Below are 16,567 nucleotides of genomic sequence, written 5' to 3'. Positions count from 1 at the left end.
CACGTTCAGCTCCGGTTAGTGTATCAAGACGGAGACCTGGTTAATTTTCGTGGAGAAGTTATTACTGGGAGACTGTATATCAAATCGCAATAAACGATGGGAATTGTATATAACAGACTGTCAAAGAGTAGGTGTATCAGTAAGTCGGCATGCCCTGATCAAGTCAGTCATCGATCGATTCTCGAACCGTTAACACCTCGATACGTGTAGTTCCTGATAGCTCTGGGTCTGAAACTGACACCTTTTGGAAGAGGAATTTCCGACAAATAAAAATCCGATTTTGCTTTTTTATCATCTGCTACGTGCCATAAAGGAGGAAATCTTGAGCATTCAAACACCAGTCGTCTTTGACGAATCCGTTGCGCATTACGAGATTCACGCTCACAAACCTTACGCCTCGTCAACTTTCAACAACAGCGATGAAATTCGAATCACCGTTCAGCATCAGGATTTATGCATATTACCCAGCAAAAGTTCGGTACATATCCACGGACGACTCCTCAAACCTGATGGTACAGCTACTGTGAACACACAGCTCGTAAACAACGCCATCTGTCATCTGTTTGAAGAAATTCGCTACGAAATTAACGCAGTTAAGATTGATAGAAGCAAGAACGTTGGCTTGAAAAGTCTCATGAAGGGTTACGCTTCCCTGCACCCTGGTCAGACTTGGCTCATGGAGAACGCTGGATGGCTCGATGTAGAAGAGAAGAAAAAATTAACCGATGTCGATGGTAACTTTGACGTACTGATACCGCTCAGCATGATATTGGGTCTCGCCGAAGACTACCGCAAGATCGTTGTCAACGCTAAACATGAGTTAATTTTGACGAGATCAAAAACTGACGTCAACGCCATCATGCAGACTCAGGAGGAGGAATTCAAAATCACGGTCAATGCAGTGGAATGGCTAATACCGTATTTGAAACTCGCGGATCAGAAAAAAGTAGACCTACTAAATTTCATTCAGAGAGATCCGCCTATTTCGATGAGCTTCCGCAGTTGGGAATTATACGAATATCCCTTACTTCCCACAACATCGAAACACGTTTGGACTGTGAAAACTTCCACTCAGCTTGCAAAACCTCGGTACGTCATTTTGAGTTTCCAAACAAGTAGAAAGAACAAGACCGGCAAGAACGCAAGTCATTTCGATCATTGCAATATCACGGACGTCAAGCTATTTTTAAACTCTCAATCTTATCCGTACGGTAACCTGAACCTCAACATGAGTCGTAATCTGTACGCGCTCCTGTACGAGATGTACGCAAACTTCCAAGCTACCTACTACGACAAGAACCCCGAGCCGTTGCTGACAAAAAGTGAATTCCTTCGAGACGTCCCCTTATTCGTTATCGACTGTTCAAAACAAAACGAATCTTTGAAGTACGGACCTGTCGACATCCGTCTTGAATTTGAAGCTAAAGCCAACTTTGCCGCTGAAACATCGGCGTACTGCTTGATCGTTCACGATCGTATTGTCGAATACAACCTACTCAGTGGTGGGGTGAAAAAGTTGGTATAAAAGCTGACCCGTTTCCACCATCTCGCACAGTTCAAAGATGGAGCTTATCGTTGACATACGAGGCTTTCGTAGACCTTTCAACAACACCTTCACATTAAAAGAATTGGCTATAATTTCAATCTACTCGGAAGCATCTCCATCAGTGTTTTTCTTTAAACCACCTTACAAATGGAATTTACTGGACGTCAAATACAAAAGCCAAAATTCTTGGTTAGAACGCGATTTTCACGGCTTACGTTGGAGCTGTGGAACCATACATTTTGAGGAAGTTGAGCGGACCATTGAAGACAGGCTGTGCAAAACTCAAACCGTGTACGTAAAAGGAGAAGAAAAACGAGATTGGTTGCTCAAAATCGTTCCGAAAGTTCAAATCATCGATATGTTGGACTTTGACTGCCCGTCGCTTGAAACCCTGCAAAAAACTTCAGCTGCGTCTCTGAGATGCAACCTTCACACAATACCCAACGCAATCTGTGCAGCACGAAACGTTTGCATACTTCAGAATTGGCTACAAAATCATCGTACTGTCCGGATGGCGAGGCTGTACGATTGTGTTACTGCGCAGAAGCGTCTACAAGAACGGTCCCGCATTCCTGGCGAATATATCACCCTGGTCATGACACTGTTGAATAGAATTATTGTACTATTTTTGTGAAGTAATTGTCAACCGTACTCTAAAAATTGTACTCAATAAAACTGTTTTTTTTAAAGAATATTCATGAAATAATTTTATACCTTCACCTTAGCTCGTAAGAGAGAATTTTTTTCAATACGAAGCTTATGTAAGATTCGACCTTGCTCTCCATCCTTGACCGAGCTGTACTCAAACCGAGTTATGTTTTGCATTCCTAGAGCGATAGTAACCCAACACCGCAGATCCTTGGCTCTGTACCGCGGCTATAGGCCGACCTTGCACTCCGGTCTGAACCCGTTCAAATACTCATCGTAGAGTTCACATTACATGACGCAGCTCGAAACCCTCCATCGTTGCTTAGTGGTGTTCGGAGTAGCATTTTCTTAGGTTTTGAGACTTAATTCTAGATACAATTACAAGGTACAAAACGTACGTAGGATTTAAGGTATACAAGATGGATAATTGAAAAAATATTCATAATTTAAATCTTTTTTTTGTTTATTGAACGTAAGACTTACACAGAACATTGGATATTCAAATATTATACGTATACAAATTCAAGTTGACCGTACGGTCCGCCAAGATAGCGTAGATGCAACCGTATCTCCTTACTGGCTGTCGTCACCTTCTGGAACAAATCTTCATTTTCGTGGAGGGCCTTGGTCAGTCGGTTGGGCAGAAAAATCGTGAAAGCGTCATCCAAGTCCAGAACGATTTTGTCTCCAAATTTCGTTTTAACCCGACGAACGCCACTGACCCGGTATTCGAAGTAGACTTCGAGGTGCGAGAGCTTTTTCAACGGCAGAAATGTCACCAGGCGAGCGACTTCGTTCAATTTTGAAAAGTCCATGATCGTTACGGTCCAGTTGTAGGTGCTCGAAATCTCTTGTGAGTTGATTGAGGTCGGATCTGAGTTTCAGCAGATGTTTTACTTCTCCAATATTCTTGAGGAGCAGTTCTAGTCGTTTCTTCAATTCACGTTGTTGTTCCAGAGCACTTCTCATTTGCAAGAAGAACAGCTTCAGACTGGCGATGAAGTTTTCACTTTTCGCTTATATAACGTTCCCCCACCACATAATTTGATGGAGGGTAAGGAATGTCACGGGGCTGATATCAAATACGTATGTTTGTGTATGCGCGCGCACCTTTTGGCATTCCAAGAGCGATAGTAACCCGACACCGCAGATCCATGGCTCTGAATGTACCGCGACTATCGGTCGACCTTGGATATCAAACCGACATCCGAGTAAGTGAAGAACAATTCTCGGAACCATTAATTCTGGAATGTCACGTGGGAAAGGAATGTGGGGTGGTTGATGTTACATATCAGCAGTCCTACCGTGGAAAAGGAATTCGGAGTGGTTCATGTTACACATCAGCAGTCCTATCGTGGGAGAAGAATGCGGGAAGGTAAAAAAGTTCTCGCCCCCGCTGCGCCCTCTACCGTTGGCAGACGAGCACTACAGACCTTCGGTCGGTAAGATTGTCGGTAAAACAGCACGATTGTGACCCTCGATCGATAAGAATTGCCGGCAAAGCAGTGCGATTTTCACCGTCGACCGATACAACTGTCGGTAAGGTTGCATGGTCTTATCTAACGAGAGTGGGGGTAACCTTTAAGGGTTTGCGTCTGGGCTGCGCGGAGCGGTTCGGTCGGTAAAGAAGGTGTTTGTACTCAGAACTCTCCTTGCTATACTACTTAGGGAACGTACCCATACTACGTGACCCGTTTAAGGGGGGGAGCGGAGTCTTTAAAATACTACAATCAGTCACAGGAGGGGGGGAGTGGCTCAGCTTTTTGTCACGTAGTCGATTTTACTGAGAGAAATCTCGTATTCTTTAGACCTGTATTTGAATACTCGTATAGCGCGCAGTGTTTAGCGCTTTTTAAACTCACAGTTGGTGGCGCTGACGCACATATGCCGAGACGGCAGCCAATTGTAAACAGACACTGTTTGTCAGACAGTTTGTATTTCAGTGAAGTTAATACTACGTGAAAAATAAAGGGGGGGGATGGGGGCTCTTGGCATATACTACGAGAAGTCACCGAAGGGGGGGAGGGGTCGAAAAATCTAAAAAAATAGGTCACGTAGTATGGGTACGTTCCCTTATGTTTGATGTCGCATCCTCTCCGACTTCGAGATTCAATCACTTGAGTACGAACAATCGCAGGGCTTTAATCTAAGAAGGTACTTTCAAGAGCCGATATTGCTGTTCATAATAGCAGTATAAATTCATTCACAAGTTTTTTGTACATACGAAAATATAAACTAGAATGCATTGCGACGTGTGGTACTAGCCCAGTTTGCATTAGTCGCTAAAATATGTCATCAATTTGTTACGTGTTCAGGTTAAATGATCGAAATCACTATTCGGCAATTTACATTAGTGTTTACACTTTGTCGATCATAAGTAATATTCTCATCACTTATTGTGACTACCTAAGTATCCAAGGTAAAATTACAAGGTATCTGGTAGAATTTCCCATACGAAGTAAATACGGCGCGTGCGTATTAGGCCACTAAAATACGCGCGTTTTGTTTTTAGAAATAAACTTGACGTAATTCTGGGGTAATCATACATGCATACTAGGGTGGGCCAAAAAAATCGACTATTTTTTTTTTTCACTTGGTACTCCGAAAACTTGGTTGGTAGAGACCTCAAAAACATTCTCTTCAAGTATGAGCTCTCAATTTTAATAGGAAGGTCCTCCGCCACGCAGTTTTCTATTTTTTTCTCATGGTGAGGAAGAAAAATACATATCTCAGTATCTACTATTTATAGAAAAAAAATGTGTATCATATTTTCGTAGGAAATTGAATTCTCTATAAAAAAGGTCTCTTACAATTTTTTTGTATACCTCACTGTTCAGAAGATCTTCACCGTCAAACTTCAATGCACACTATTTTTAACAGTGGCGTTAGTTGCGCAAGACAAACAGACGAAGCGATAGGATTTAAAACAAAAATGCTCTCGAGCAAAACATTTTATGCATAATTTGTGAAAAAAAGTGCTAAAATGTTCTCTGAACAAACGCCATAAAAATAATTAAGAGCATGATTGGGATTTCAAAATATTAAAAAAAAAATTTGTAAAAATACTAAAAAAAATTATAAATTACGAAAAGTTTTTGAAATAGAGAACTTCTATAGTAGTTACTTCGACGACAGAAACTGAAATTTGTACAAATTTTCCCGAAACTCACAAATTAAATTGAAATTGTTCGAATTTGTTCGAAAATTGAACCTTTTTTATAGAGAATTCAATTTCCTACGAAAACATGATACACATTTTTTTTTCTATAAATAGTAGATACTGAGATATGTATTTTTCTTCCTCACCATAAGAAAAAAATAGAAAACTGCGTGGCGGAGGACCTTCCTATTAAAATTAAGAGCTCATACTTGGAGAGAATGTTTTTGAGGTCTCTACCAACCAAGTTTTCGGAGTACCAAGTGAAAAAAAAGTCGATTTTTTTGGCCCACCCAAATGCATACATTACCTACAAAACAGCCACCTACAAAACTGTCATCAAATCAGATACTACCGCCAAGTGTAATTTATTTGGAAACTAATGATGATTTTGATATACTATAACTAATGATGACGAAAAAAAAATTGAAATCAAAATTGAAATTGAACCTGAATCAAGGACACATTTTTGTTATGAAATTCCATACTTGAGAGTCGAATCGCTCTATCAACCAAACAATGAATAGTTCCAATTTTGTAAGATGTGGGATGGTGAGAATGAAAATTTAAGTACCTTTGTGACCAGGTAGCCTTATGGAACCAATCTGTTTTGATGAGCTGGTTATCATTAATGATCAAAACATCTAAAAAGCTAATTCGATGATTAAACTCTATTTCAGAGGTGAATTGTAATCTCGGATGGAATTGGTTGAAGACAGATAGCATTTCTGCAACTTTATCCGAAGGGACAGCTGTGATTATGTCATCTACATATCTGAAATAGAAAGAAGGCTTGAAGTCCAGTTTGTTGAGACAATATTGTTCAAGATCATCCAAAACCAAATCCGACAAAATTGGAGAGAGAGGCGAGCTCATCGGTAAACCATAAGTTTGAGCATATATGTTCTGATTAAATTTGAATATGGCAGCCTTAAAGCAGATGTGTAATGCTTTTATGAGTTCATTAAGTGGGACAGGAATTTTATCCATCAACTGATGCCAACGCTGTTTCACCGCGTTGATTGCTAGATCACGTGGAACATTGGTAAACAATGACACAACATCCAGCGAAACTAATACATGATCAGGTGGGAGACGAAAGTTCCTGATAGAATTAACCAGAGCAAAACTATCTCTTACACGTGACAAGGGAGGGACGATGTTGTTACCAATCCTTTGACTGAGGAAGCGAGCTAGATTGATAGTCGGACTATCTGTGAACGACACTATAATTCTTACCGGTTTATCAGGTTTATGAATTTTAAGTAGCCCGTAGGCTCTAGGTGGTAAATAATCAGTTTTTGCGATTTGACGTCTAAGTTGATCTGAGATGAGTTTACTTTTGGACCAATCCATTGTCAATTTTTTAACTTCGTGTTGCAGGGTACAGGTAAGATCATATCTAACAACTTTGTAGGAGTTGTTGTTAGAGAGTTGTTGTAACATTTTTTCCTCATACATTTGTTTGTTCATCACAACAGTCGTGTTTCCCTTGTCTGCCTTCAAGAAAAGTAAATCCTGGTTATTGTTTTGAAAGATCTTAGTTTCATTAATTTTATGAAGGATATTCTTGTCAACGTGAACGAAAGAAGGGATGTTGATGAACTTTTTTAAGGCGTTTGTAAAATCTTGGCGAGCCATATTGCGGCGGTTAGAGGGAATAGAAGAAATCTTTGATTCGAAATCAGAAATACGTTTGTTGGTTGGGATGCGGTGGGGCTTAAAAGGAATGCCATATTTGGGTCCCATTTTTAGAACGTCATTAACATTGACAGGCATTTCCGTATTGCTGAGGTTCACAATCCAATTTTCAAAGGTCGAGTCAATTAGATTAGAAGTGGGACTTTTTTTTGTTATTAATAAGATTAGCTAACTTGTTGATGTTAGACGCCTTGTGAGCATTGAAAGCCGGTTCCAATTTCAGGTGTTGTGTGTCGAAAAATTTTTTTGACAATTCAACAGGTAATTCTATTAAAATATCGTTCTCAAGCGCCAGTAAAATATTTTGATACTTAATGTGGCCGCATGAGCGTCACTAATCTCGAGATTAAGTAACGACTTTTGAAATTTGTGTACATTATGTTGGTAAGCAGTTCGCGACTTGGACATTTTAAAACTAATACCGTTCGAGATAAGCTTAGGGAATTTTAAATGGGTTGGTAAAATCGATCGTTTCTTGCAGATTAAAAGAAAGATGCGGTGGTTTTTTAGCTTCAACAGAGACTCGGATATTGTGGCCCAACGTCGCAGCTTCCCCGCCAAAGTCTTCCCATATGCAAGAGAGATATCACGAAGTATAGATACAAGGAGTCTGAACGTAATGTTGAACGAATGGTCGTAATTTAGGGGACAGATTTTTTTGCCGGTAGAGTGCGCCACTTTTTAAGAAGCACTCGTTTAAATTCTTACGCGGGAAGTCTTGTTGCTATTGACACCTCTCTGGAAAAAAATATTCTGAGAAATGTGGAATTAAATACAAAGTTTTAGGATTTACATTTAACTTTTCTCTCCGTAGCACTTTTATTAAAACATTTGACTAGAAAATGCCCCCGCATTATTATGAAATTGTTAATTATTTTTTTTGTTAATTCTTTTTTATGCTCGTCACAGCCAACAAAAATTGATATATTTCTTGTCGTATCGTCATTTATATCAGAGATTGTTGAAGAATCATTATTTAATAGCAAGCTACAATTGTTTTCATTGTCGTCATTAGTATGTGATTTTGGCTCAGCTTTCTTCCTCAAATGAACTTTCTGGTATTCATACACATATACACTACCATCTTTTAAAATCTCTCGATCAGTTTTAATCACATTCTCTGGATTAAAGTGTAATTTGCAAATAAAACTGCTAGCTTTTAATTCTTGTCCCAAAGCTGAGCTCCATTTACTACGCAATTCAACATCCTTAAAAGTAATATATATTTTTATATTTAAGCACATAAATAAAAATATTTTTCAAATATTAGAAAACTACATAAATTTTAGAATTATTTGTTAATAACACAAATTTTCAATATTATTGTGAGGTTACTCACTTTTGGTGCTTTGAATAAAGCTACTTTCTCTACATTCTCACTTGCCTTTCGGCCACTAAGACAACCATGAACAGCACAACACCTACCCATTGTTTTCTTAAAATTAATTTTAAATAGATAAATTTTTATTCTATATTTAATTTAATTAATTTTAACATTCGCGAGCTAGTATATGGTGTATGTTTACGTGTAATAATAATAATAACAACGGTACGTCCTGAGTACTTGCGCAGCCAGTGGCAGAAAAGAGAACTATGATTTAGGTTTATTATTGCGTACATTAATACTATGAAAACCCCGATACCGTTCAGACTCCTTGTATCTATACTCCGTGGAGATATCATGAAAAAACCCCATGGTTCCCACGTTTTATCCCGTTAGTATGATGAAGACGATTTTTTTTGACCTTAGTGACTTGTTGACTAATATTATTCTTGGATATGAAGGTCGAGACATCAAAACACTTTTCTATTGTGTTTACGTTTCAGCCCTGATGGGGGCCCTCCTCAGAACAAATTTATTTAAACCAACTGTCACGAACAGAAATAATAAAATAATGTACAACTCAATTATAACAAAATAACATGAATAGTTTGGATAATAAGCCAGGATGTTTTTGCACTATAAGTGAGAGGAATTACCTGGTGTGGATTGACACTTTCAATTCCAGAAGAAGGGACCACTATTAAGTGGTGAATGCGTGTTAGATAATAGAATAAGAACAAAAAAAAACAAAAAACCAAAACACACTGCGATCGCGATACGTAACTCCCAAGCCTTTATCCTTATTGTTAATTTAATAAAATAAAACACACGACGGCCGTTATAGGTATGAATCAGGAGTACTTTTGCACATGTGGAACGTCCAGTGTGTAGTGGGGGGAGATCGATATCGATCGTTATCAGAGCATACGCAAAGTCAACGGGTTAAAAGGAAACCAGAATTTGTTGAGAAGGTAAAATCGAGAGCAAGCTCAGTCGGTAATGGATAATTACGATGGGTGTATCACAGAGGTGTAAATAGTACTCAGATGTTCAATATCTGGTCTTCGGTTGACAGAATTGGGATGTGCAACAATATTGCACATTTCTAACAATAACCAATTGTAATACATTGGTTCAACGTCAATAATGCTGGCTTGAGAATAATTAAATGAATGGTCGAAATCGATGGCATGCCTCGTCAGTGCAGTATAATTACCCTCGTGTTCATGTTCGTGTTCGTGCGCCACACGGAAAAAAAAATTCAGCTCGTGGAACTAAATATTAGATAGTTACTTGTAAACAGTTCGTCGAACTAAACGTTCTGTTATTGGAAGAGCACTGCATGGTTCGTATAACTGACTGTTAGTCAGCTGTCATAGCTGTACGTTGTTCAGCTCTCTCAGCTAAACAGCTTCGTTCGAAGAGCTAGACCAGAATTTTTCGGCTCCGCTCACAGCGCCGCTCAACTGAGTACAGGGAAGTATTTGTAAGCGCGCCATAAACACTGTGCCTCTTGTATGTGAAAACTTTAAGTCAAAAAATGTAAAATAAATTTAAATATATGAACAATGGACTCTTATGTGCAAAATATTTTGGCTGAGTGGAATCTTTCTGATTATGTCAATGACTTTATTGGTGAGTATTGCTTTTTTTCAAAAGAACGTCCTTCTTAACCTAAAATGCAGTGGTACAAAAACAACTAGACATTTTTTTTTGGTTTATTTTATGAAAATGAGATTTACATATTTACATAAATAAAAATATTTAACACTAGAAATTTTCTTAGTGAATAGGTATATTTTTTTGTATATATAACAGTGGCTTGATCAAAATAACCAAAAATTTGTCAGACATTTTATTGTTGTAACATTGAATCCAATGGAACTACTGGTTGCATTTTCTGAACTTTAAAATATTATACAAGTGAATAAAAAAAAACTAAGTAGTAAAAAAATGAAAAGATAATTATTCTTGAGTCATAAATTTTATTATTTAAAGAGTTGTAAAAATGCTTATTTATTTTTTATTTACTGTATTGACACCTGCTTATACATATATGCACATATATAAATATATAACTGGATATGTATATTTAGAACAGGACATTAGTCAAGAATCCTTCGAATGCTTGGACGAAGACCTGATAAAATCACTTTTTCCGAAAGTTGGACCACGTGCAATTTTTAAAACGAAATGGGCAGCCTTAAAACAGAATTCTAATGCGAAAAATTCTCACGTAGGCAAAATTAAGAATTTAATTAACTTTTTATCAATGACTTACATATTTTATCATCAATTTATATTTTAATTGTATTAGGTGCAAATAATAAACGTTACTGACGACGACGATGTTTCCCCTGTAAATATCGGTTCCTCAGGTAAATTCAAATTAAATTTCAAATCCTAATTCTCAGATTTTGATTGTTACATTCTGTTTATTTGTATTTATTTATTATGTTATTTATTTTACTTCATTTTGTAGAAAATGATGGAGTGGGAACTGAGGACGTTGTCGTTGAAAACAGTATTGATGAATTTGAAATAATAGATAACACAGACATATCATTAAAACTTTGTAACCCAATAACTGACTTGATTGAGTGCTTGCGAAATTCTCCTATGGGTGCATCTGTTTTAAGTTATTATCGCAAGAATCACACGCTATCGGATAACTATAGACTTTTGTTATGTGATATTATTTTAGAAGTCGAGTTACGATCAAACACAGAAACACAGTAAGCTTCGTTGTTATTTGCTTGCCAATAATAAATCTATGCTTTTGTTTTTCCACTAAATACATACTATATTGTCTTTTTAACCATTTTTTTTCTTCTGTACGGAAAAAACAGTGATGCTAATTCAGTAGATTCACTAAATATACTCCAGTACATATATGATCTATTTCACTGAGCAAAATATTGTACCACCTGATTAGGAATTTGTGTAACGAAAAAAATTTTTACCTATCAATCAAACAATTTATCTACTAATGATCATGAACTATGGTTTGATTTATTTTTAGAGTCTCTTCAGCACGCTTAATAGAGTTAAGTAACCTTATCATTGGAGTGTTTCCTACAGAACAAACACAGATTTATTACGTGCCTTACTTCCATGACAAAATTACAAGAACCAAAGTAGCCGCCAAAGGTAAATTGTATGTGAGATATTGTCACAAGAGAGGTATTCTGCTAGAATCTGGAGTTGTAGTGACTTCACGAGGATTAAAAAGGAAGATTCCCCAGAAATCTCTAGTTTACCTAGGATTTTATGATAATTTTGCTGGCCAAGGTAGGTTTGTGTTTTGGATAATTAAAAAAAAAATATTGTTATTTATGATTAATTTATTTTTGTTAAATAGAAGCTAGTAATGAAATAGATCGACAAATAGACGACTTGCAAGATGATATTGACGAGTGGCCGACGATCGTAAAGTATTGGAGAGATACTTCGGTCATAAGATTGAAAAGACTAGTAGACGACAAAGATACCACCAGTGCAGCCTACATAAACAGCTTCCCAATTTTGCAACACGTAAAAAATGCCCTAATATTGGTAGGTTATAATTTATCTGACGAAGTTTTTTAATTTTTACTAATCTGGATATATATAAATTTATTTTATCAAGATTAATATCGATTTCGAAATACAATATCCATCAAAAACCAATCAATTGGAAAAAGAATTGAGTAGTTTCAAAACAGAAATATATAACTTGTGTAAATCAAAGAGAAAGCCAGACAAAGAATTGAAAGTACTTATTTCTAGTTTACAAAAAGTAATAAACACAGACAATGAAGGTATGAACAAAAACATATAAACTTAGATAAAGTTAATAATAAGTCAGTAAAAATATTTATAACAATATACCATATTTTTTCCAGAGATCAAAGAAATTATAAGTTTTCGATTACTTCCGTTGTTGTTACCTTGTCCACCTGCTATTTATTTTCGTGGAAAAGAATCATATCGTCCAAAAAAGGTAGATGTTCAAAATGAGTTTCTGTATCACGCCAAGGTTTGTTTATTATTCACTTAATTAATGTTAATTGAAAGATAATTTAGTTGCATTCATGTTCATTTTATCAATTGTTTTAGGATCGACAGGCCCTGACAGCTTTTTTAAAGGGAAGAAAAGACAATTGTAAATCCTATGGTCTGAGTGAACAGCCTTTATCTGTAATTGTTGGCGAGACGCTAGAATCGATACACACATATTATTTAATAATTAATGATATTAAGTATGAGGCTAGCTCCATCAGAGAAGTGATAGATTTGAATTTCAAAAGCTGCTACAGTTTCCAATTGGCATTTTCTAAGGTAGCGCTTCATCCTTGGGTTGTTCTACAAGAACGAATTTATAAAATACGAGGGGAAACTGACGAAGTCAGACCTTCGATTACATCATTTTTAACTAGTCTAAAAACTGCGGTTTAAAGTTATCTGAGTTGTCTTTTATATTTATTTCGTAATAGTTTTTACATCGTTTTTATTATTTATTTGAAAAATTTACTTAAGGTTACAATGACTATCTGCTTTATTTGTAAAACAAATATTGTGCTAAATCAGTTACAGCAACATTTTAATAATTACCATCATTATGGTAATAATCTACCCTTTAAATGTGCTGAACTAAAATGTTCAGGTACTTTTGAAAACTTCACTTTACTGTATCAACATTTAAACACTTAACATCACAGCGTACAATTAAAAACTTTGAAATTAAATCCAGATCAAGACTTAAAAATCTCCGCAATAAATGTTCAACAGCATGTTCGATCGAAATTAATTGAAATCTTCACTAACCTCTATGAAACAAATGTCTCACATCAGCACATACAACATACAATCGATGTTATTAAAGATGTAGTATCTTCTGGGTTGGATGTTGTTAGATCAGAGTTAGAAATCGTTTATAAAAATAATGTAAATAACCGTCAATTGATATCTGATATAAATCTCATGTTTAAAACTTTTATTAACAGTTTCGAAGAATTCGAGAGTGATCATAAACGCCTTCAATTTTTAGAAAGTGGTAGGGGAGACTTAGGAGGGTTGTGACAGAGGTGAGTTGTGACAAGGACGATTTCTCCCAACCTATTATAGGTAGCGAGCTGGCAAAGCCGCATGCATGACGCTTTCGATACGCGCTACTCGACTCAGCACATGCCGGCGACGCACGAGGCGCTGTTGCGTAAATACGACGGTTGTGTACAAAAAATGCGAAAAGTAAGTTTTTCTTCAAAATTTTATTTAAATTTATATCATTCCTTATTATATGTGCTTTGCTTTCTTATTTTTTCTTAAGTTGTATGGTTATTCAACTCTCAAAACATTGCAATAATCTTTTGTGTGCGCATCGTGTTTATAAAATATGAATTATTATTCAGATCAAGTCGTCATTTCAAACACCTAGGCGAGTTGTGACAGCCTGTCACAACTCTCCTATATTATTCCATTTTCAACCGTGGCTAATTCCTTAATGTTTTTTATTAATTTTAGATGTTTGTTTATGTCTTAGTAGGTAGGTACATAATGTATATAATGGCATACTGCATGCTGAATGGCTCTTGTTTCAGAATGCCTAATAAATATACACGAAAGACTGATAGAGGAACCGCTAGTGTCGAAATTTACGACCTGGCTTTTGAAGAAGTTAAGTTAAAAGGTAAAAGTTTAAGAGATGCTGCGGCCTCTTACAATCTAAACTACATGTCTTTATCAAGATATATTAAGAAGAAAGAGGCTTTTCAAGCAAACCCAGAAGGCGAAGCTCCGTCTATGGGTTATACCATTCCGACTATTTTTACAAAAGAGGAGGAGAATATATTAAGCGACTATTTGCTAACATGTGCAACATCTAATTATGGGCTGACAACGAAAGAAACTAGAGTCATTGCATATAAGTTAGCCAAAAAATATAACAAAAAAGTTCCAGAGTCATGGGACAAAAATGAAAAAGCAGGAGATGTGTGGCTCAAGCTATTTATGCAACGACACTTTTACGACGAGTACTTTTTCCTAAAAAAAAATGTTTGATTTATTAATATTAAGTGTAATGATATTTTTTATACCTAATATAATGCTGTCACAACTTACCTCGGTACCGGTCACAACTTACCTCTGTAGTAGGAGAGTTGTGACAGAGGGAGTGGTCTTTAATTCTATCGATTTTCTCAGAAACCATAATACTTAAATTCATTTTGGTGATTGTTTTGAAAACAGGAGGAATGCCGCTAAATTAATCACATGGGTCATAACTGTGGAATGTTTCTTGAGCGAAATATGGCCCCTAAAGTAAAAACTGTCACAACCCTCCTAGGTCTCCCCTACTTATTATATACCTGCAATTGAATTGATCATTGGTCGAAGATCTGCAGCTTCTGAAAATAATAAGCATGCCGAAGAACAGTTTACTGAAGTAAAGGCGTATTTATTTCCATTACGAGATATTTTTAAAAAAATTTTTGAAATTCCAAACGTTTATAATAAGGTATTGAATTATAAAGAAAAGCTAGAGAAATCAAATTCACCCGTTATTTCAAATTTTGTTCAAAGTAAACTGTGGAAATCTATACTAAAAGAATTTCCTTCGAAAGTAGTTTTTCCTTTATTTTTATACTATGATGACTATGAGACGGGTAACGCACTGGGCAGTCATTCAGGTGCTAATAAAATTGGAGGCACTTATGTTTCTATTCCTTGTTTTCCACTAGAGTATCAATCTTCGTTAGGTTCAATTTTTCACGCTCTTTTGTTTTATACAAAAGACCGAGTACACTTTGGAAATAATGCTGTGTTTAGAAAATTAATTGAAGAATTGCAGTTTTTATAAAGAGAAGGAATAGAAATAAACTTATCGAAGAGCAAACATAAGATTTATTTTAAATTGAGTTTGATACTAGGAGATAATCTCGGTTTGCATTCTTTATTTGGATTCGTTGAGTGCTTTGTAGCTAATTACTGCTGTCGAATGTGCAAAATGAATAAAATTCAGAGATCATTAGCCACTGTGGAGGATAAGTTCTACTTGCGAAGTAAAAAATCCTACGAGACAGATGTGAAACTGTATGATTCCAGTGCAACTGGAATTAAATCCGAATGTATTTTTCATGAAATCCCGGGATTCCATGTGACCAATAATTTATCAGTAGATATCATGCATGATCTAATTGAAGGTAGTTGTCGTTCTGATATGATAGCTATCATAAACTTTTATATTACGAATGGAGTGTTTACCTTAGACGATTTGAATGATCGAATTAAAAATCATGATTTCGGTATGGTTGACCATGATAATGTACCACCCCAAATCAACAGCAATAATTTGAAAAATAATACAATTAAGATGTCAGCGTCGGAAATGTGGACATTTGTTCGGCACTTTGGCTTAATGATTGGAGACCTAATTCCTGAAGACGATTTGCCGTGGCAACTTTGGATTAACTTACGCCAAATTCTTGCTCTTGTATGTTCTACTTCTATTCAAAAAGAATGTAGTATAACTCTGAATAACTTGGTTAAAGAACACAACTATTATGCTCGGAAAATTTTAAAACGAAAATTAACGGCCACTGATCATCATCTTGTCCACTATGGAAGGGTTATGGATCAATCCGGTCCTTTAATTTTCATGTGGTGTATGCGCTCAGAATCTGTGCATCAAAATTCAAAGGCAACATTGGATTCATCCAATTCTAAAGTCAATGTTTGTAAAACGATTTCCAAAAAACAGCAATTAAAATTGGCCCATATGATTTATTTTAATACGCTATTTTCCGAAGATTTGAAAACTGGACCAACAACAATTCATCGAGTTTCAGATTTGCCAATTCAATGTAATAAAAATTTTAAAGAATATCTATCTAGCAATACCGTAATAAACATCTGTAATTGGGCAAAGAAAAATGGTAGTACATATAAGCCTGGAATGGTTATCTGTGTTGGAGAGTTTGATAGTATTCCTCGATTTGGGTTAATTGAATTTATTTTTCATCAAAAAGATTCACTATATTTTATTTATCAAGATTTGATAACTATTTTCAATTATCACTATTATGCCTACATAGTTTTGGGAACCGTAGATTCACATAGTGTAATGAAATATGAAGATTTATTCCATCCTCGTCCAACAGGGTTAATTAAAAAACCAAATAAAACATTTATTGTTCTCCGTGATGATTTATAAATA

The 16,567-nt window shown here is 36.0% G+C and overlaps 1 protein-coding gene across 1 annotated transcript in view; it reads left to right on the top strand.

Annotated features, from left to right (window-relative positions):
* The window catches only part of LOC124293416 (uncharacterized protein K02A2.6-like), a 77,795-nt gene that overhangs the window by 27,702 nt on the left and 33,526 nt on the right, over positions 1 to 16,567 (top strand). The window contains exons 2-3 of the mRNA XM_046734265.1: positions 11,399 to 11,667; positions 11,738 to 11,931. Coding sequence (XP_046590221.1) covers positions 11,399 to 11,667; positions 11,738 to 11,931 — 463 coding nt within the window. The remainder of the gene's footprint in view (positions 1 to 11,398; positions 11,668 to 11,737; positions 11,932 to 16,567) is intronic.

This window comes from Neodiprion lecontei, chromosome 3, assembly GCF_021901455.1.
Source record: "Neodiprion lecontei isolate iyNeoLeco1 chromosome 3, iyNeoLeco1.1, whole genome shotgun sequence".
NCBI classification, from domain to species: Eukaryota; Metazoa; Arthropoda; class Insecta; order Hymenoptera; family Diprionidae; genus Neodiprion; species Neodiprion lecontei.
The sequence above is the reverse complement of the archived record's forward strand: the minus strand, read 5'-3'. Positions and strand labels throughout refer to the sequence as shown.